Genomic DNA, 23,312 nt, shown 5'->3' on the forward strand with positions numbered 1-23,312 from the left:
CATCCCTGTGGATTTTACTCTCGCAAACTCACACCTGCAGAGAAGAACTATGACATAGGGAATAGGGAACTTTTGGCCATTGTACTTGGCCTTAAGGAATAGAGGCATCTCTTGGAAGGTTCCAAAGAGCCACTTTTGATCTTTACCGATCATAAGAATTTGGCTTATATTGGGGACGCTAAGAGATTGTCCTCTCGTCAGGCTAGATGGCTATTGTTCCTCTCCCGATTCAACTTCGTAATTACTTATAGGCCTGGGACTAAGAACACAAAGGCTGATGCTCTTTCTAGACAGTTTGAGACAGATGAAGTTCCTGAACAGGAGGTATTTCCTATCATACCTCCAGAATGCCTCATTGCCACCACAGTTTCCGAAGTGTCTTCTCCACTTTTCTGTGCCATAATAGCAGATCAAACTCAGGCACCCGTGGGAAAACCTCTGAATAAACTGTATGTGTCACCTCCATTAAGAAAAAAGGTACTTGATTTATTCCATCATCTTTGGGTCCATAAAACCCTCTCTGCTATCTAAAGGAGGTTTTGGTGGTCTACTCTTAGGAACGATATCAAAGATTATGTGGAGGCATGTCAAATATGTGCCGTTTCTAAAGTTCCTCCTAGATCACCTCCTGGATTGTTACAACCACTGCCCATACCTAATGCTCCATGGACCCATTTAGCCATGGATTTCATTGTGGATCTACCCAGTTCAAATGGGTTCAATACAGTTTTTATGGTCATCGATAGATTCTCGAAGATGGCACATTTTATTCCGCGTAAAAAATTACCATCTGCTCAAGATCTCATTCAGATATTCTTTAGAGAGATCTTTCGGTTGCACGGTGTGCCCAAAAACATAGTGTCTGACAGAGGTACCCAATTTATTTCTAGGTTTTGGCGTTCCTTTTGTAAACAAATCGAACTCTCCTTTTCGTCAGCGTATCATCCTCAAACAAATGGAGCAGCAGAGAGGACTAATCAGTCTTTAGAATCCTAATTACGTTGTTTTATCAATGCCAATCAGTCTAACTGGTATGAGCTCTTACCCATGACTGAGTTCGCCAGGAACAACACGACTCATGAATCTTCCAATCATAGTCCAGTTTTTGTAAATCAGGGTTATCACCCCACAGTTTTCCCTTCTGAATTCTCAGACATGGACATTCCTGCTTTAAACACTCGTTTAGAATCTATTCATGATACTTGGGATTCCGTTCATTCAGCTCTGCAAAAGTCTTCGATACGTGCGAAAGTCCAAGCTGACAAGAAACGAGGTGCCAATCCTGTCTATCATCCAGGTGACAAGGTGTGGCTATCCACACGACATATCAAACTTAAGGTTCCTTCCATGAAATTTGCCCCTCGGTACATAGGTCCTTTTCGAGTCATCCGACATATCAATCCAGTGACCTATTCCTTGGCACTTCCTGCCCATATGAGGATTGCCAATTCGTTTCATGTATCTTTACTCAAGCCCCTTACTTGCAATCGATACACTAGAATGTCCACACCTCCTCTGCCCTTGGTAGTGGGTGACCAGGAGGAGTACGAAGTTCGTTCTATAATGGATTCCAAAATGTCCAGAGGTATCTTGTCCTATCTTGTTGACTGGAAGGGATATGGTCCTGAGGAACGTTGTTGGGTTCCTGCTGACCGGGTTCATGCGCCCCGTCTTGTCCGGTCGTTTCACAACCGCTTTCCCCTCAAGCCGGGTCCTTCCCGCCCGGTGGGCGGTGTTCGAGTGGGGGGTACTGTTGCGGTTGCCAGCTCGCCGCGTGGCAAAGCTGTGCCCGACCAGCACAGTCTAGCCGACGGCACAAGTTTACCTGCGAGCCGGCGAGCCGACAGCCGCTTCTCCGCATCCTCCGACCGTCGTGCCCGGATCCAAAATGTCGACGTCGCGCCTAAACTCAGCTCCGCCCCCCAAGTTTATACGGACGTGCACGTGACGTCACAACGTCGACACGCACGCACGTTCTGGGGTCAGAGGTCGCCCTCTGACCAATCAGACCTTAGAGAGGGATATTTAAATCCCTAGCTCACTCCAGTACCTTGCCCTGTCGTGGTTTCCTGTTCCTGATTTCCTGAGAGTGCTTTATATTTGTGAATCTGATTTCCTGGTATCCTGATCTTGGCTTTTCCCTGGTTATTCCGAATTCTGGTTTCCCTGACTTGTCTTGTGTAAACGGTATTGTGTATTTTCTGGCTTCCTTGACCTCGGCTTTCCCTTTGACCATTCTCTGTCTCTAGCATATTGGTCCGGCCATTCTAAGGTCCGGTTTACGCTCTGTCCTTTTATTTTCCTTTTCTTGTCTATGTATATGTTTACATAGTTTCTGCGTGCTGGACCACACTAGTAGTCGTGACAGTGCCGCAGTAATAATGCGCCTTGTTTCCATCGCCTGGCAGGTTTCAATGCGACAGGCCCCAACTAGTGCTATTGCTGACGGTGAGCAAGTAGTACAGTCCAAATCATGAAACAAACAAAATGGCTCGCCATTCAGTAATTTGGTATTCGGACGATTGCCTTAAAAGTCTGATAAATAGCAAGTGCACAATTCTATTCATTAGTGTCTTGATTAGGTCAACAGTCTATCCCAATTGCTAATGTCTCTATGTCACGGTTCAATATCAATGAGGTTTGTGAACAAGTCCTTCAATATGTGGCAGATGTCAGACTGTGTTTGGTTGGAGGCAAGGTCTGGTGGGGTCACCAAATATTGCCAAAGAGAAGGGACCATATTTAACATATCAGTGATAAAGGTAAGGAAAATTAGATATTTTTCACAGGTTCTGAGGAATATCATATTTAAGCAGTCATCCTTGTAATATATTTTCTCTTTCAAATTGCATAGAAAATGTCCTTCAAAGACCAGGCATTCAGTAGATGTGTTAGCTAGGGTATACTTAACCATCACCACAAACCTACTATTTGGCTCTTTAGAGACTTGCTCAAGCCTATTGCCTTATTAATAAACTGACCACAGCAATACACTTATTCTTAAATGAAAACAATGACATTCCAGTTTTGAAATTACAAATTAATAAAGGAGGAATACATGAGGAATAAAGGTAATATAAAGCACCCAATGAGGGCCTGGTCCATATATCTAGGTTTAGTGTTGAGGTTGTGCTTTGGCCATGTGACAGTTAATGAGTGCAATGTGTGGTATGTATCCTTCATTCCTGCTTTTATATTATATATATTTTTGATTAGGGCTTTGGACATACAGAGACATAAGGAAACTGTATCAATCCAGCACAGTGCAAGCTCATCATAAGATGCACTCTCATTGTTATGAGGGCACTAGGATCATGCAAGTTCTTCAGCAGTGTTCTCTGCATGGCCAACCTCTATACGCATTGACCAGAAGGCTGATTAGTTGGAGTAACACTCCTAGAAAGCAGTTTCTGTTGTTAATTAGGCTGTCATGAATACAGCTCCTTTACTCATAATGTAAATCAAACACATCTTAGGCAGGCTGGGAAATATGTCTTTTGGTGCTATCCTGAGATTAGGAGCCCACAATGCATGGTATCATTCAATACATCAAAGCATGTATCATAGAAAATAATGCATAGATAATATTCACAGACACCCACAATGCTGTACAGGTGTTGAAAATATGTCTTTTTGTAATATGTTTCATTTTCTGTATATAAAATGGTGTTAAATACAAATGAATTTAAATAATGCTTTTTGTAATTCGCTACATTAAATTACCTCAAATTCAAATGACTAAATTTTATTTGTAAAAGGCATACCTTATTGACTTCCATTCTCATTTGTTCGTTGTTAGCACTTGCGGCCCTTTCTGCTGCTTTCTTTTGCCGTTGTGGACCCCTACCAAAAAATATGTAGTTGACCAGCGCATATTCCAACAAAGCCATGAACACGAAAACGAAGCACCCCATGAGGTACATATCAATAGCTTTCACATAAGGTATTTTTGGAAGTGTTTCTCGAAGGTGAGTGTTGATGGTGGTCATAGTCAGAACAGTTGTAATTCCTAAAACACAATGATTGTTTGGTTTACAGACTTTCAATAATACATTGATGTACTTATTTATATGCATTCTTAAAAGTGCAGTTCATTCATACAGGGTTATTCATAAAACTATAAATGCCCCAGGTCAAGATTATAATATATACTAGAAAAGCTACAATATCTGGGGAAATTGTGTGAAGTGTTCTTGCCTCCACCAGTAGTCTACAACTGGAGTGGGCGGAGTAACTGTTATCATTTATATAGCACATTTAATTGCAACGTTGTTGCACAGTTACATTAAACCATACATTTGTAAAAACTCTAGCAGGTGTACAAAAGGCTTTGTCTATGACATCACTTGCTGCTGCAGCCTGGCACAGGTCAGAGTATTTTGGCGGTTGCCATCTTCAAATGGTCGTATTTTAAAAACTATAAATCCCACAGCGAAGAGCTTTATATTGTGAGAATCACAAGACCCAGACCTACATTTTGATGCATAGTATGTCTCTGCAATATTAACAATGAAGGCACAGTCGCAGTTTAGAAATTGCCCTTCAAATGTGAGCTTTGCAGAGTGGATTTTCAATAAATGTCAATGGACGGCGTGAGTTGCAAACAAATGGTCATATTGTGAAAACTATCAGGACTATGGCTTAGCTGTGGACATTTTTAGTGGCAGCATGGATAGCTGAACGTTTTTACATAAGATTTGTGTAGGTGGGCCTGAAAATGAGGGAGTGGTGGCAGTTTAGAAATCATGTCCTGATTTTTCAGCTTTTGTCAGCTCCCACTCTAGCTTTGCCATTCATTCCTATGGGACAAATTTCGCCACAAGAACGACGATATTCCGTGAGCCGTTCGGCGAAACGTTCCACAAAGTAATAGCAATCCGATCGGGAACAATCTGCATGTTTTGGTAAATTTTTGTCTATGTAGTGTAAAAACTGTGGGAGGAGTAAGGGTGGCAAATGTGGCTATAATAATAATAATAACTAGAAAGCTACAATTTCTGGGGAAATTGTGAAGTGTTCTTGCCCCTCCACCAGTAGTATACAACTGGAGTGGGCAGATTAACTGTTATTATTTATTTATATAGCACATTTAATTGCAATGTTGTTGCCCAAAGTGCTTCACAGTTACATTAAAACATACAGTTATAAAAACATTAGCAGGTGTAAAAAGGCTTTGTCTATGACATCACTTGCTGCTGCAGCCTGGCACAGGTCAGAGTATTTTTGCGGTTGCCATCTTCAAACGGTCGTATTTTAAAAACTATAAATCCTACAGCGAAGAGCTTTATATTGTGAGACTCACAAGACCCAGACCTACATTTTGATGTATAGTATGGCTCTGAGATATTAACAATGAAGGCACAGTCACAGTTTAGAAATTGCCCTTCAAATGTGAGCTTTGCAGAGTGGAGTTTCAATGAATGTCAATGGAAGGCGTGAGTTGCAAACAAATGGTCATATTGTGAAAACTATCAGGACTATGGCTTAGCCGTGGACATTTCTAGTGGCAGCAGGGATAGCTGAATGTTTTGATATAAGATTTGTGTAGGTGGGCCTGAAAATGAGGGAGTGGTGGCAGTTTAGAAATCATGTCCTGATTTTTCAGCTTTTGCCAGCTCCCACTCTAGCTTTGCCATTCATTCCTATGGGACAAATTTCGCCACAAGAACGACGATATTCCGAGAACCATTCGCCGAAACGTTCCACAAAGTAATAGCAATCCGATCGGGAACAATCTGCACGTTTTGGTATATTTTTGTCTATGTAGTGTAAAAACTGTGGGAGGAGTTAGGGTGGCAAATTTGGCTATAATAATAATAATAATAACTAGAAAAGCTACAATTTCTGGGGAAATTGTGTGAAGTGTTCTTGCCTCCATCAGTAGTCTACAACTAAGTGGGCGGAGTAACTGTTAGTATTTATTTATATAGCACATTTAATTGCAATGTTGTTGCCCAAAGTGCTTCACAGTTACATTAAAACATACAGTTATAAAAAATTAGCAGGTGTAAAAGGCTTTGTCTATGACATCACTTGCTGCTGCAGCCTTGCACAGGTCAGAGTATTTTGGCGGTTGCCATCTTCAAACGGTCGTATTTAAAAAACTATAAATCCTACAGTGAAGAGCTTTATATTGTGAGAATCACAAGACCCAGACCTACATTTTGATGTATAGTATGTCTCTGGAATATTAACAATGAAGGCACAGTCGCAGTTTAGAAATTGCCCTTCAAATGTGAGCTTTGCAGAGTGGAGTTTCAATGAATGTCAATGGACTGCGTGAGTTGCAAACAAATGGTCATATTGTGAAAACTATCAGGACTATGGCTTAGCCGTGGACATTTCTAGTGGCAGCAGGGATAGCTGAACGTTTTGATATAAGATTTGTGTAGGTGGGCCTGAAAATGAGGGAGTGGTGGCAGTTTAGAAATAATTTCCTGATTTTTCAGCTTTTGCCAGCTCCCACTCTAGCTTTGCCATTCATTCCTATGGGACAAATTTCGCCACAAGAACGACGATATTCCGTGAACCATTCGGCGAAACATTCCACAAAGTAATAGCAATCCGATCGGGAACAATCTGCACGTTTTGGTATATTTTTGTCTATGTAGTGTAAAAACTGTGGGAGGAGTTAGGGTGGCAAATTTGGCTATAATAAGAATAATAATAATAATAATAATATATATGTGAGATAACATTAAGTGGTCTTGCTATGCAAGAACACTTAATAATAATAACTAGAAAAGCTACAATTTCTGGGGAAATTGTGTGAAGTGTTCTTGCCTCCACCAGTAGTCTACAACTGGAGTGGGCGGAGTAATTGTTATTTTTTATTTATATAGCACATTTAATTGCAACGTTGTTGCCCAAAGTGCTTCACAGTTACATTAAAACATACAGTTATACAAACCATTAGCAGGTGCAAAAGGCCCTGTCTATGACATCACTTGCTGCTGCAGCCTTGCACAGGTCAGAGTATTTTGGCGGTTGCCATCTTCAAACGGTCGTATTTTAAAAACTATAAATCCTACAGCGAAGAGCTTTTTATTGTGAGACTCACAAGACCCAGACCTACATTTTGATGTATAGTATGTATCTGCAATATTAAAAATGAAGGCACAGTCGCAGTTTAGAAATTGCCCTTCAAATGTGAGCTTTACAGAGTGGAGTTTCAATGAATGTCAATGGACTGCGTGAGTTGCAAACAAATGGTCATATTGTGAAAACTATCAGGACTTTGGCTTAACTGTGGACATTTTTAGTGGCAGCAGGGATAGCTGAACGTTTTGATATAAGATTTGTGTAGGTGGGCGCAGTGGCGTACTAAGGGGGGGGCGGGGGGGGCGGTCCGCCCCGGGTGCCATCAGGCAGGGGGGTGCCACCAGGGCTGGCCAGGCTTGGAGTTCAGTGAGCTGTGTGGCTGCACCGGGTGCCGTAGCAGCAGGGCGCTGGGCAGCCGACACAGCTCACACGCAGGGGCTGGAAGCAGGAAACCTGCACGGAGATTTGGGGGCGGAGCTAAAACGGCCGTGGGGGCGGAGCCAAGCCGGATGCGGGGGCGGAGCTAAATGCAGCCTCATACTGCTGCACACAAAGAGAGGGGAAGCAGGAAGGAGTCCCTGCTTCCCCAACTACAGCACAGGAGGGACTGAATCCACTCCTACTCCAGCCCAAGCTTACTGTAAGTGAGAGAGTGTGTGCTGTGTGTAACTGTGATTGTGACTGTGTGTGCTGTGTGTAACTGTGATTGTGACTGTCTGACTGTGTGTGAGTGTGTAACTGTGATTGTGACTGTCTTTGACTGTGTGTGCTGTGTGTAACTGTGATTGTGACTGTCTTTGACTGTGTGTGCTGTGTGTAACTGTGATTGTGACTGTCTTTGACTGTGTGTGCTGTGTGTAACTGTGATTGTGACTGTCTTTGACTGTGTGTGAGTGTGTAACTGTGATTGTGACTGTCTTTGACTGTGTGTGCTGTGTGTAACTGTGATTGTGACTGTCTTTGACTGTGTGTGCTGTGTGTAACTGTGATTGTGACTGTCTTTGACTGTGTGTGCTGTGTGTAACTGTGATTGTGACTGTCTTTGACTGTGTGTGCTGTGTGTAACTGTGATTGTGACTGTCTGACTGTCTGACTGTGTGTGAGTGTGTAACTGTGATTGTGACTGTCTTTGACTGTGTGTGCTGTGTGTAACTGTGATTGTGACTGTCTTTGACTGTGTGTGAGTGTGTAACTGTGATTGTGACTGTCTTTGACTGTGTGTGAGTGTGTAATTGTGATTGTGACTGTCTTTGACTGTGTGTGAGTGTGTAAGTGTGATTGTGACTGTCTTTGACTGTGTGTGAGTGTGTAACTGTGATTGTGACCGTCTTTGATTGTGTGTGTGTGTGACTGTCTGTGATTATGTTGTGTGTATGTGTGACTGTCTGCCTATGTGATTGTCTGCCTCTGATTGTGTGTGTGACTGTCTGTGACTGTGTGTGTGTGCCACTGTGTGTGTGACTGTCTGACTGTGATTGTCTGTGTGACTGTGTGTGACTGTCTGCCTGTGATTTTGTGTGTGTGTGCGTGCGTGTGTGTGTGAGTGACTGTCTGTGACTGTGTGTGTGTGCGTGTGTGTGTGAGTGACTGTCTGTGACTGTCTGTGACTGTGTGTGTGTGTGTGTGTGAGTGACTGCCTGTGACTGTGTTGTGTGTATGTGTGACTGTCTGCCTGTGATTGTGGGTGTGACTGTCTGTGAATCTGTGTGTGTATGTGTGACTGTCTGCCTGTGTGATTGCCTGCGTGTTTGACTGTCTGCCTGTAACTGTGTGTGAGTGACTGTGTCTGACGGTCTTCGCCCTGCAGTGAGCCGGCAGCCAGGATATGATGTCATCGCGGCCTCTGCATCATTACAGGGCGTGCGATGGACCTGTGCAGAAAGAGCACAAAGATCCCAGCAGCAACCACTGACCACCAGGGACTGAGGATCCACTCCAGCCCTTCTAGAGCAAGGTAGGGAGGCAGGGTGGACCTCTTAATGATTAAATGTGTGTATGTATGTAATATTTGTGTGTGTGTATGTGATTGTGGGTCAGTGATTGTGTTTGTGTAAATCTGTGATTATGTGTGATTGTGTGTATCTCTGCGTATGTGTTTAGTAGATAGCTCCCTTATTTCCTGTCCTTAAATATTGCAATCCCACATAAGGATAACAAATAAGGGATTTATCTGCTAAACAACTGAAAATAAGAAAAGGGCATTTTTTTATCCTTTATCTGTTTAGTAGATCATTCCCTGAATTGGTGCCCGTATGTGAGATTTCCATATTTAAAGATACTATATGAGGGTGCAGTTTAGCAGATAGCACCTTATTTGGTGTCCTTAAATATGGCAATCCCACAAAGGATAGCAAATAGGAGTTATCTGCTAAACAAAGATTGAAATTAAGAGTTGTCAGCCAGCCCACAACAAGAAATCTGGGTGGCTAATGTGAATAATATGCAAATGTGTAGTCAGATGCCAGCATGCAGAACACAGCATGCTGGCATCAGACAGCCAATGGCAGCATATTACCCCATCCCCTAGTGAGAAGTTTTACTGCTCCCCCTCCCCCTCCTGTTTTGACTGTGGTATCTTATGTGCCCCCCCATATATATTGTTCCTAGAGTCGCCACGATGTCTGCATGTGTGTCAATGTGTATCTGTGTGTGACTGTGTTTGTGTGTATATGTATCTGCATGTGTGTATGTCCGTATATGTGTATATGTGCAGACATCTAACAATCTCGCCAACACTACACACAAATACACTCATGCATTTCAACGTCAAAACTACATACACACCCCACCATTGTATACAACCACACCACTGCATTCAAATACCACACAACACACAAATGCATGCTTGCATTCAAACGCCAACACTACATACAAACACACCGCTACATTCACTAACATATACTCCATACAAAAACATGCATACATTCAAACACACAAACACTGCTTAGTGCTAAATACATAAAAAAAAATTGGTTGTTTTTATATTTAAATTTGGGGGGGGGGGGTGCCAAAAATAGGACCCGCCCCGGGTGCCAAATGCTCTAGGTACGCCCCTGGGTGGGCGTGAAAATGAGGGAGTGGTGGCAGTTTAGAAATCATGTCCTGATTTTTCAGCTTTTCCCAGCTCCCACTCTAGCTTTGCCATTCATTCCTATGGGACAAATTTCACCACAAGAACGACGATATTCCGTGAACCATTCGGCGAAACGTTCCACAAAGTAATAGCAATCCGATCGGGAACAATCTGCATGTTTTGGTAAATTTTTGTCTATGTAGTGTAAAAACTGTGGGAGGAGTAAGGGTGGCAAATGTGGCTATAATAATAATAATAACTAGAAAGCTACAATTTCTGGGGAAATTGTGAAGTGTTCTTGCCCCTCCACCAGTAGTATACAACTGGAGTGGGCAGATTAACTGTTATTATTTATTTATATAGCACATTTAATTGCAATGTTGTTGCCCAAAGTGCTTCACAGTTACATTAAAACATACAGTTATAAAAACATTAGCAGGTGTAAAAAGGCTTTGTCTATGACATCACTTGCTGCTGCAGCCTGGCACAGGTCAGAGTATTTTTGCGGTTGCCATCTTCAAACGGTCGTATTTTAAAAACTATAAATCCTACAGCGAAGAGCTTTATATTGTGAGACTCACAAGACCCAGACCTACATTTTGATGTATAGTATGGCTCTGAGATATTAACAATGAAGGCACAGTCACAGTTTAGAAATTGCCCTTCAAATGTGAGCTTTGCAGAGTGGAGTTTCAATGAATGTCAATGGAAGGCGTGAGTTGCAAACAAATGGTCATATTGTGAAAACTATCAGGACTATGGCTTAGCCGTGGACATTTCTAGTGGCAGCAGGGATAGCTGAATGTTTTGATATAAGATTTGTGTAGGTGGGCCTGAAAATGAGGGAGTGGTGGCAGTTTAGAAATCATGTCCTGATTTTTCAGCTTTTGCCAGCTCCCACTCTAGCTTTGCCATTCATTCCTATGGGACAAATTTCGCCACAAGAACGACGATATTCCGAGAACCATTCGCCGAAACGTTCCACAAAGTAATAGCAATCCGATCGGGAACAATCTGCACGTTTTGGTATATTTTTGTCTATGTAGTGTAAAAACTGTGGGAGGAGTTAGGGTGGCAAATTTGGCTATAATAATAATAATAATAACTAGAAAAGCTACAATTTCTGGGGAAATTGTGTGAAGTGTTCTTGCCTCCATCAGTAGTCTACAACTAAGTGGGCGGAGTAGCTGTTATTATTTATTTATATAGCACATTTAATTGCAATGTTGTTGCCCAAAGTGCTTCACAGTTACATTAAAACATACAGTTATAAAAAATTAGCAGGTGTAAAAGGCTTTGTCTATGACATCACTTGCTGCTGCAGCCTTGCACAGGTCAGAGTATTTTGGCGGTTGCCATCTTCAAACGGTCGTATTTAAAAAACTATAAATCCTACAGTGAAGAGCTTTATATTGTGAGAATCACAAGACCCAGACCTACATTTTGATGTATAGTATGTCTCTGGAATATTAACAATGAAGGCACAGTCGCAGTTTAGACATTGACCTTCAAATGTGAGCTTTGCAGAGTGGAGTTTAAATGAATGTCAATGGAAGGCGTGAGTTGCAAACAAATGGTCATATTGTGAAAACTATCAGGACTATGGCTTAGCCGTGGACATTTCTAGTGGCAGCAGGGATAGCTGAACGTTTGGATATAAGATTTGTGTAGGTGGGCCTGAAAATGAGGGAGTGGTGGCAGTTTAGAAATCATGTCCTGATTTTTCAGCTTTTGCCAGCTCCCACTCTAGCTTTGCCATTCATTCCTATGGGACAAATTTCGCCACAAGAACGACGATATTCCGTGAACCATTCGGCGAAATGTTCTACAAAGTAATAGCAATCCGATCGGGAACAATCTGCACGTTTTGGTAAATTTTCGGCTATGTAGTGTAAAAACTGTGGGAGGAGTTAGGGTGGCAAATTTGGCTATAATAAGAATAATAATAACTAGAAAAGCTACAATTTCTGGGGAAATTGTGTGAAGTGTTCTTGCCTCCATCAGTAGTCTACAACTAGAGTGGGCGGAGTAACTGTTAGTATTTATTTATATAGCACATTTAATTGCAATGTTGTTGCCCAAAGTGCTTCACAGTTACATTAAAACATACAGTTATAAAAAATTAGCAGGTGTAAAAGGCTTTGTCTATGACATCACTTGCTGCTGCAGCCTTGCACAGGTCAGAGTATTTTGGCGGTTGCCATCTTCAAACGGTCGTATTTTAAAAACTTTAATTCCTACAGTGAAGAGCTTTATATTGTGAGAATCACAAGACCCAGACCTACATTTTGATGTATAGTATGTCTCTGAGATATTAACAATGAAGGCACAGTCGCAGTTTAGAAATTGCCCTTCAAATGTGAGCTTTGCAGAGTGGAGTTTCAATGAATATCAATGGAAGGCGTGAGTTGCAAACAAATGGTCATATTGTGAAAACTATCAGGACTATGGCTTAGCCGTGGACATTTCTAGTGGCAGCAGGGATAGCTGAACGTTTTGATATAAGATTTGTGTAGGTGGGCCTGAAAATGAGGGAGTGGTGGCAGTTTAGAAATCATGTCCTGATTTTTCAGCTTTTGCCAGCTCCCACTCTAGCTTTGCCATTCATTCCTATGGGACAAATTTCGCCACAAGAACAACGATATTCCGTGAACCATTCGGCGAAACGTTCCACAAAGTAATAGCAATCCGATCGGGAACAATCTGCACGTTTTGGTATATTTTTGTCTATGTAGTGTAAAAACTGTGGGAGGAGTTAGGGTGGCAAATTTGGCTATAATAATAATAATAATAACTAGAAAAGCTACAATTTCTGGGGAAATTGTGTGAAGTGTTCTTGCCTCCATCAGTAGTCTACAACTAAGTGGGCGGAGTAACTGTTAGTATTTATTTATATAGCACATTTAATTGCAATGTTGTTGCCCAAAGTGCTTCACAGTTACATTAAAACATACAGTTATAAAAAATTAGCAGGTGTAAAAGGCTTTGTCTATGACATCACTTGCTGCTGCAGCCTTGCACAGGTCAGAGTATTTTGGCGGTTGCCATCTTCAAACGGTCGTATTTAAAAAACTATAAATCCTACAGTGAAGAGCTTTATATTGTGAGAATCACAAGACCCAGACCTACATTTTGATGTATAGTATGTCTCTGGAATATTAACAATGAAGGCACAGTCGCAGTTTAGAAATTGCCCTTCAAATGTGAGCTTTGCAGAGTGGAGTTTCAATGAATGTCAATGGACTGCGTGAGTTGCAAACAAATGGTCATATTGTGAAAACTATCAGGACTATGGCTTAGCCGTGGACATTTCTAGTGGCAGCAGGGATAGCTGAACGTTTTGATATAAGATTTGTGTAGGTGGGCCTGAAAATGAGGGAGTGGTGGCAGTTTAGAAATAATTTCCTGATTTTTCAGCTTTTGCCAGCTCCCACTCTAGCTTTGCCATTCATTCCTATGGGACAAATTTCGCCACAAGAACGACGATATTCCGTGAACCATTCGGCGAAACATTCCACAAAGTAATAGCAATCCGATCGGGAACAATCTGCACGTTTTGGTATATTTTTGTCTATGTAGTGTAAAAACTGTGGGAGGAGTTAGGGTGGCAAATTTGGCTATAATAAGAATAATAATAATAATAATAATATATATGTGAGATAACATTAAGTGGTCTTGCTATGCAAGAACACTTAATAATAATAACTAGAAAAGCTACAATTTCTGGGGAAATTGTGTGAAGTGTTCTTGCCTCCACCAGTAGTCTACAACTGGAGTGGGCGGAGTAATTGTTATTTTTTATTTATATAGCACATTTAATTGCAACGTTGTTGCCCAAAGTGCTTCACAGTTACATTAAAACATACAGTTATACAAACCATTAGCAGGTGCAAAAGGCCCTGTCTATGACATCACTTGCTGCTGCAGCCTTGCACAGGTCAGAGTATTTTGGCGGTTGCCATCTTCAAACGGTCGTATTTTAAAAACTATAAATCCTACAGCGAAGAGCTTTTTATTGTGAGACTCACAAGACCCAGACCTACATTTTGATGTATAGTATGTATCTGCAATATTAAAAATGAAGGCACAGTCGCAGTTTAGAAATTGCCCTTCAAATGTGAGCTTTACAGAGTGGAGTTTCAATGAATGTCAATGGACTGCGTGAGTTGCAAACAAATGGTCATATTGTGAAAACTATCAGGACTTTGGCTTAACTGTGGACATTTTTAGTGGCAGCAGGGATAGCTGAACGTTTTGATATAAGATTTGTGTAGGTGGGCGCAGTGGCGTACTAAGGGGGGGGCGGGGGGGGCGGTCCGCCCCGGGTGCCATCAGGCAGGGGGGTGCCACCAGGGCTGGCCAGGCTTGGAGTTCAGTGAGCTGTGTGGCTGCACCGGGTGCCGTAGCAGCAGGGCGCTGGGCAGCCGACACAGCTCACACGCAGGGGCTGGAAGCAGGAAACCTGCACGGAGATTTGGGGGCGGAGCTAAAACGGCCGTGGGGGCGGAGCCAAGCCGGATGCGGGGGCGGAGCTAAATGCAGCCTCATACTGCTGCACACAAAGAGAGGGGAAGCAGGAAGGAGTCCCTGCTTCCCCAACTACAGCACAGGAGGGACTGAATCCACTCCTACTCCAGCCCAAGCTTACTGTAAGTGAGAGAGTGTGTGCTGTGTGTAACTGTGATTGTGACTGTGTGTGCTGTGTGTAACTGTGATTGTGACTGTCTGACTGTGTGTGAGTGTGTAACTGTGATTGTGACTGTCTTTGACTGTGTGTGCTGTGTGTAACTGTGATTGTGACTGTCTTTGACTGTGTGTGCTGTGTGTAACTGTGATTGTGACTGTCTTTGACTGTGTGTGCTGTGTGTAACTGTGATTGTGACTGTCTTTGACTGTGTGTGAGTGTGTAACTGTGATTGTGACTGTCTTTGACTGTGTGTGCTGTGTGTAACTGTGATTGTGACTGTCTTTGACTGTGTGTGCTGTGTGTAACTGTGATTGTGACTGTCTTTGACTGTGTGTGCTGTGTGTAACTGTGATTGTGACTGTCTTTGACTGTGTGTGCTGTGTGTAACTGTGATTGTGACTGTCTGACTGTCTGACTGTGTGTGAGTGTGTAACTGTGATTGTGACTGTCTTTGACTGTGTGTGCTGTGTGTAACTGTGATTGTGACTGTCTTTGACTGTGTGTGAGTGTGTAACTGTGATTGTGACTGTCTTTGACTGTGTGTGAGTGTGTAATTGTGATTGTGACTGTCTTTGACTGTGTGTGAGTGTGTAAGTGTGATTGTGACTGTCTTTGACTGTGTGTGAGTGTGTAACTGTGATTGTGACCGTCTTTGATTGTGTGTGTGTGTGACTGTCTGTGATTATGTTGTGTGTATGTGTGACTGTCTGCCTATGTGATTGTCTGCCTCTGATTGTGTGTGTGACTGTCTGTGACTGTGTGTGTGTGCCACTGTGTGTGTGACTGTCTGACTGTGATTGTCTGTGTGACTGTGTGTGACTGTCTGCCTGTGATTTTGTGTGTGTGTGCGTGCGTGTGTGTGTGAGTGACTGTCTGTGACTGTGTGTGTGTGCGTGTGTGTGTGAGTGACTGTCTGTGACTGTCTGTGACTGTGTGTGTGTGTGTGTGTGAGTGACTGCCTGTGACTGTGTTGTGTGTATGTGTGACTGTCTGCCTGTGATTGTGGGTGTGACTGTCTGTGAATCTGTGTGTGTATGTGTGACTGTCTGCCTGTGTGATTGCCTGCGTGTTTGACTGTCTGCCTGTAACTGTGTGTGAGTGACTGTGTCTGACGGTCTTCGCCCTGCAGTGAGCCGGCAGCCAGGATATGATGTCATCGCGGCCTCTGCATCATTACAGGGCGTGCGATGGACCTGTGCAGAAAGAGCACAAAGATCCCAGCAGCAACCACTGACCACCAGGGACTGAGGATCCACTCCAGCCCTTCTAGAGCAAGGTAGGGAGGCAGGGTGGACCTCTTAATGATTAAATGTGTGTATGTATGTAATATTTGTGTGTGTGTATGTGATTGTGGGTCAGTGATTGTGTTTGTGTAAATCTGTGATTATGTGTGATTGTGTGTATCTCTGCGTATGTGTTTAGTAGATAGCTCCCTTATTTCCTGTCCTTAAATATTGCAATCCCACATAAGGATAACAAATAAGGGATTTATCTGCTAAACAACTGAAAATAAGAAAAGGGCATTTTTTTATCCTTTATCTGTTTAGTAGATCATTCCCTGAATTGGTGCCCGTATGTGAGATTTCCATATTTAAAGATACTATATGAGGGTGCAGTTTAGCAGATAGCACCTTATTTGGTGTCCTTAAATATGGCAATCCCACAAAGGATAGCAAATAGGAGTTATCTGCTAAACAAAGATTGAAATTAAGAGTTGTCAGCCAGCCCACAACAAGAAATCTGGGTGGCTAATGTGAATAATATGCAAATGTGTAGTCAGATGCCAGCATGCAGAACACAGCATGCTGGCATCAGACAGCCAATGGCAGCATATTACCCCATCCCCTAGTGAGAAGTTTTACTGCTCCCCCTCCCCCTCCTGTTTTGACTGTGGTATCTTATGTGCCCCCCCATATATATTGTTCCTAGAGTCGCCACGATGTCTGCATGTGTGTCAATGTGTATCTGTGTGTGACTGTGTTTGTGTGTATATGTATCTGCATGTGTGTATGTCCGTATATGTGTATATGTGCAGACATCTAACAATCTCGCCAACACTACACACAAATACACTCATGCATTTCAACGTCAAAACTACATACACACCCCACCATTGTATACAACCACACCACTGCATTCAAATACCACACAACACACAAATGCATGCTTGCATTCAAACGCCAACACTACATACAAACACACCGCTACATTCACTAACATATACTCCATACAAAAACATGCATACATTCAAACACACAAACACTGCTTAGTGCTAAATACATAAAAAAAAATTGGTTGTTTTTATATTTAAATTTGGGGGGGGGGGTGCCAAAAATAGGACCCGCCCCGGGTGCCAAATGCTCTAGGTACGCCCCTGGGTGGGCGTGAAAATGAGGGAGTGGTGGCAGTTTAGAAATCATGTCCTGATTTTTCAGCTTTTCCCAGCTCCCACTCTAGCTTTGCCATTCATTCCTATGGGACAAATTTCACCACAAGAACGACGATATTCCGTGAACCATTCGGCGAAACGTTCCACAAAGTAATAGCAATCCGATCGGGAACAATCTGCATGTTTTGGTAAATTTTTGTCTATGTAGTGTAAAAACTGTGGGAGGAGTAAGGGTGGCAAATGTGGCTATAATAATAATAATAACTAGAAAGCTACAATTTCTGGGGAAATTGTGAAGTGTTCTTGCCCCTCCACCAGTAGTATACAACTGGAGTGGGCAGATTAACTGTTATTATTTATTTATATAGCACATTTAATTGCAATGTTGTTGCCCAAAGTGCTTCACAGTTACATTAAAACATACAGTTATAAAAACATTAGCAGGTGTAAAAAGGCTTTGTCTATGACATCACTTGCTGCTGCAGCCTGGCACAGGTCAGAGTATTTTTGCGGTTGCCATCTTCAAACGGTCGTATTTTAAAAACTATAAATCCTACAGCGAAGAGCTTTATATTGTGAGACTCACAAGACCCAGACCTACATTTTGATGTATAGTATGGCTCTGAGATATTAACAATGAAGGCACAGTCACAGTTTAGAAATTGCCCTTCAAATGTGAGCTTTGCAGAGTGGAGTTTCAATGAATGTCAATGGAAGGCGTGAGTTGCAAACAAATGGTCATATTGTGAAAACTATCAGGACTATGGCTTAGCCGTGGACATTTCTAGTGGCAGCAGGGATAGCTGAATGTTTTGATATAAGATTTGTGTAGGTGGGCCTGAAAATGAGGGAGTGGTGGCAGTTTAGAAATCATGTCCTGATTTTTCAGCTTTTGCCAGCTCCCACTCTAGCTTTGCCATTCATTCCTATGGGACAAATTTCGCCACAAGAACGACGATATTCCGAGAACCATTCGCCGAAACGTTCCACAAAGTAATAGCAATCCGATCGGGAACAATCTGCACGTTTTGGTATATTTTTGTCTATGTAGTGTAAAAACTGTGGGAGGAGTTAGGGTGGCAAATTTGGCTATAATAATAATAATAATAACTAGAAAAGCTACAATTTCTGGGGAAATTGTGTGAAGTGTTCTTGCCTCCATCAGTAGTCTACAACTAAGTGGGCGGAGTAGCTGTTATTATTTATTTATATAGCACATTTAATTGCAATGTTGTTGCCCAAAGTGCTTCACAGTTACATTAAAACATACAGTTATAAAAAATTAGCAGGTGTAAAAGGCTTTGTCTATGACATCACTTGCTGCTGCAGCCTTGCACAGGTCAGAGTATTTTGGCGGTTGCCATCTTCAAACGGTCGTATTTAAAAAACTATAAATCCTACAGTGAAGAGCTTTATATTGTGAGAATCACAAGACCCAGACCTACATTTTGATGTATAGTATGTCTCTGGAATATTAACAATGAAGGCACAGTCGCAGTTTAGACATTGCCCTTCAAATGTGAGCTTTGCAGAGTGGAGTTTAAATGAATGTCAATGGAAGGCGTGAGTTGCAAACAAATGGTCATATTGTGAAAACTATCAGGACTATGGCTTAGCCGTGGACATTTCTAGTGGCAGCAGGGATAGCTGAACGTTTGGATATAAGATTTGTGTAGGTGGGCCTGAAAATGAGGGAGTGGTGGCAGTTTAGAAATCATGTCCTGATTTTTCAGCTTTTGCCAGCTCCCACTCTAGCTTTGCCATTCATTCCTATGGGACAAATTTCGCCACAAGAACGACGATATTCCGTGAACCATTCGGCGAAATGTTCTACAAAGTAATAGCAATCCGATCGGGAACAATCTGCACGTTTTGGTAAATTTTCGGCTATGTAGTGTAAAAACTGTGGGAGGAGTTAGGGTGGCAAATTTGGCTATAATAAGAATAATAATAACTAGAAAAGCTACAATTTCTGGGGAAATTGTGTGAAGTGTTCTTGCCTCCATCAGTAGTCTACAACTAGAGTGGGCGGAGTAACTGTTAGTATTTATTTATATAGCACATTTAATTGCAATGTTGTTGCCCAAAGTGCTTCACAGTTACATTAAAACATACAGTTATAAAAAATTAGCAGGTGTAAAAGGCTTTGTCTATGACATCACTTGCTGCTGCAGCCTTGCACAGGTCAGAGTATTTTGGCGGTTGCCATCTTCAAACGGTCGTATTTAAAAAACTATAAATCCTGTAACGGAATGCAGTATATTAGTCCACGATATCCGTTGGTATCTTCAGGAAATCCACAGTCAGAGTAGAAAGCAAGGCAATATCCCCAATCCTCCCAATAACCGGACGAAACACAGTTTGGGAGTCAACTAACTCGGTTTATTCACAAGCAGCGTATTTATGCAGTTCCCCATGCAAGGGGTTTCCATACAGATATTCCAGGGGATTTCTCCCAACATGCATTGTGACTTTCCCAACAGGCATCGCTGCACGAGAAGGATACTCCCACTAAAATGGACGATTAAGTGGATTATCCCCTCGTGCAGCAAAACCGACAATTGACATTAAAATACATAATTCCCGTAATATTCGGTACTTTAGAATAACCGAACGTTCGGTAGATAGCTGGGGTCGGGGCGCACACTTTGTGAGAATACCGCTCCGATCCCAGCTGAATTGACCGAACGCCGCACATAATACATTTAAACATCAAGGTGAGTTTAAAAATACCGAATAAGTACGGGACACATAATGTACCGAACGCGGTACTCCCGAACGCTCTGGAAGTCCAGCGGTGTTCGGATCACTGAGTAGCCGTTTTCAGTTCCAGGCTCTCGACGACCGAACACCGCTGCAGAGACAAAGGATCCAAGATGGCCGACCGCCGCATGGTCGGTAGTGGATCGACGGCCACCTAGGAGAGCCCTTAATTACCGATTGCAACAATGTTGCAATCGGTTAATTGGTGCCACACGACCTGTGAATGTGTGGTCTACCTGGGGAGTCCACATTCGTACGGCGAATGGCCAGGATAGCCGTGTTTCGTCGTACGAATGCTTTGTATGCTGGCGGCATACGGCTGCCAGCATGCGAACGGTCACAGTACAATACACATACAGTCAACGGGACACGTTATACATTCAGCCTACGGACAACCTGCAATGAATATAGTTCAGAAGTGGCTAGGTTTGCCACAATGCTCCCCCAGAACCAAGCCGGCATACACAGTCTGATCCCAACGGATCGGCTTGGGGATGTCCGGGAGAGTACTCACAGATCACTTCTCGAGTTCAGTCTGTCTGGATAACCCGTCAGCGTTACCGTTTTGTTTTCCTGGCCGGTAATGGATAGTAAAGTCAAAGGGCTGCAGCGCCAAGCTCCAGCGCAGCAGCCTGGCATTGTCTCCAGACACACGGTTTAGCCACACTAACGGGTTGTGATCTGTGAGTAAGGAAAAAGGTTGTCCGTACAGATATGGCTGCAACTTTTTAAGGGCCCACACCACGGCCAGGCATTCTTTCTCGATGGCGGCGTAGCTCACTTCCCGGGGTAGTAGCTTGCGGCTTAGATAGGCTACGGGGTGTTCTCCGCCATCGGCTCCCACTTGGCTCAGTACTGCCCCCAATCCAAACATGGAAGCGTCTGTGTGAACAAGAAATCTTTTAGTTGGATCAGGAGCAGTTAACACAGGAGCATTAGTGAGAGCAGTCTTGAGTTGTTGGAATGCCTGCTCACACTCTGGGGCCCAGACAACCAGTCGGGGAAGGTTCTTTTTGGTCAGGTCCGTTAGGGGTTTGGCCAGGGTGCTATAGTCGGGGACAAACTTCCTGTAATAGCCTGCCGTCCCTAAGAACGCCAGCACCTGGGTCTTAGTCCTGGGGGTAGGCCACTTTGCTACGGCCTCAATCTTAGCTGGCTCAGGCCTCTGCTGCCCACATCCTACACGGTGGCCCAGATACTGTACCTCGGCCATACCTATGTGGCACTTGCTAGGTTTTAGGGTTAATCCAGCCTCCCCAATGCGATCTAGGATCGCCCCGATGTGGTGTAGGTGGTCTTCCCAGGTCTGGCTAAAGATGGCTATGTCATCTAGATAGGCACAGGCATACTCCTGAAAACCGTCCAGTAGCCTATCTACCATCCGCTGAAAGGTAGCCGGAGCGTTTTTCATCCCGAAAGGCATGACCTTGAATTGGTACAGGCCAAACGGGGTGACAAACGCCGACTTGGGGATGGCGTCATCGGCTAGAGGAATCTGCCAGTACCCCTTACACAAATCAATGGTAGTGAGGTACTGGCCCCGTGCCATCTTATCTAACAGCTCGTCTATCCGGGGCATCGGGTAGGCATCAGACACCGTTTTGTCATTTAGCCTCCGGTAGTCGACACAGAATCGGGTGGTGCCATCCTTTTTAGGTACCAGGACTACCGGCGATGCCCAGGGGCTATCGGAGGGTTCGATAACCCCTAGCTGCAGCATTTCGTCTAGTTCGGCTTTCATATGGGTACGGACTGATTCCGGAACCCTATATGGAGCCTGGCGCATAGGTAGCTGTCCCGGGGTCTCTACTCGGTGGGTGGCTAACGGAGTGTACCCAGGTAAATTGGAGAAGGTAGTCCCTTTGGCTACAATCAGCGCCTGTACCTGGGCACGCTCCTGGGGGCTTAGCCGCTCCCCCAGCTGGACTCCCCGGGAAGGCTCTATCTGTTCCTCGGGTTCTAGTAGGTCAGGTAAGGGTAGGTTCTCCTGATCCTCTAAGGAGGAGGCACAGATTGCCGTCACATCCTCGATCCTCTCATGGTAGGGTTTGAGCATGTTCACGTGGAGCATGCGTCTCTTCCCTACCCCTGAGCAGGGGCCGATCACATAGGTAGTGTCGCATCGCTGCTCCACTACCTGGTATGGGCCTTGCCAGATGGCCTGCAGCTTATCGGTGCGGACGGGCTTTAAGATCAAGACCTTCTGTCCCACCTGAAAGCTGCGGTCCCTGGCTCCTCTATCGTACCAGCGTCGCTGGCGTTGTTGGGCCGCTTGGAGGTTGGTGTGTACAGCCTGAGTTAGCGCCTCCAGACGGTCCCTGAACTCCAGGACGTATGATATGATAGGGGTTTCGTTAGTGGGGCTCTCCCCCTCCCAGTGTTCCCTAATCAAATTCAAGGGTCCCCGCACCCTCCTCCCAAATAGTAGCTCAAACGGGGAGAATCCTGTGGACTCCTGGGGAACCTCTCTATAAGCAAAGAGTAAGTGAGGCAGAAACCTCTCCCAGTCTTTGTGGGTCTCCCCGAACGTCCGAAGCATCTGCTTCAGCGTCCCGTTGAACCGCTCACATAGCCCATTGGACTGGGGGTGGTAGGCGGAATTAACTATTGGCTTAATGCCACACACCTTCCACAGATGTTGGGTAACTTCGGCCGTAAATTGGGTACCTCGGTCTGAGATGATCTCTTGGGGAAACCCTACTCGGGAAAATACCTTCATTAAGGCTTCCGCTACGGTCTCAGCGTGGATATTAGAGAGAGCTACAGCTTCGGGGTACCTGGTGGCGTAGTCCACTATAGTTAGGATATACCTTTTGCCAGAGGGACTGGGTTTTGGCAAGGGCCCTATGATATCCACCGCTACTCGGCTGAAGGGTTCTGCAATGATGGGTAGGGGACATAGCCTGGCCTTGTGGCGATCCCCTCGTTTACCTACACGCTGGCAGACGTCGCAGGAGGTGCAATACTGGCGCACATCCTGAGAGATCCCGGGCCAGAAGAAGGCATGGGTCAAACGGTATCGGGTACGGGTCATCCCTAGGTGTCCTGACAAGGGAATGTCATGCGCAATTCTCAGCAGCTCCTGTCTATATTTCTGGGGTACCACTAGCTGTTTATTAGTTAAGGTGACAGACCCCCCCACATCTTTTGCCGTGACACGGTATAGCAACTCTTTCTCCCAGATGAACCGCTCCCCCTCTAGCCCTGCTTGGTCGGTTTGGGCCCGGTCCCTATATACTTGGAGGGTGGGATCGGTCTGGACTTCGGTCGCAAAAGTCGTCGGGGTATCCCAGGACATGGGGGTCAGTTGGGGAACAGGGTCTCTTACCTGAGCCTCAGAGTGTATCGGTGTAGCCGTG

General features: G+C 44.0%; 1 protein-coding gene across 1 annotated transcript in view; it reads right to left on the reverse strand.

Moving 5' to 3' along the window:
- Positions 1-23,312, reverse strand: part of LOC134602533 (gamma-aminobutyric acid receptor subunit beta-2) — a 1,133,816-nt gene that overhangs the window by 115,872 nt on the left and 994,632 nt on the right. Inside the window, exon 8 of the mRNA XM_063447493.1 lies at positions 3,765-4,009. Coding sequence (XP_063303563.1) covers positions 3,765-4,009 — 245 coding nt within the window. The remainder of the gene's footprint in view (positions 1-3,764; positions 4,010-23,312) is intronic.

This window comes from Pelobates fuscus, chromosome 3 (assembly GCF_036172605.1).
Source record: "Pelobates fuscus isolate aPelFus1 chromosome 3, aPelFus1.pri, whole genome shotgun sequence".
Taxonomy (NCBI): domain Eukaryota; kingdom Metazoa; phylum Chordata; class Amphibia; order Anura; family Pelobatidae; genus Pelobates; species Pelobates fuscus.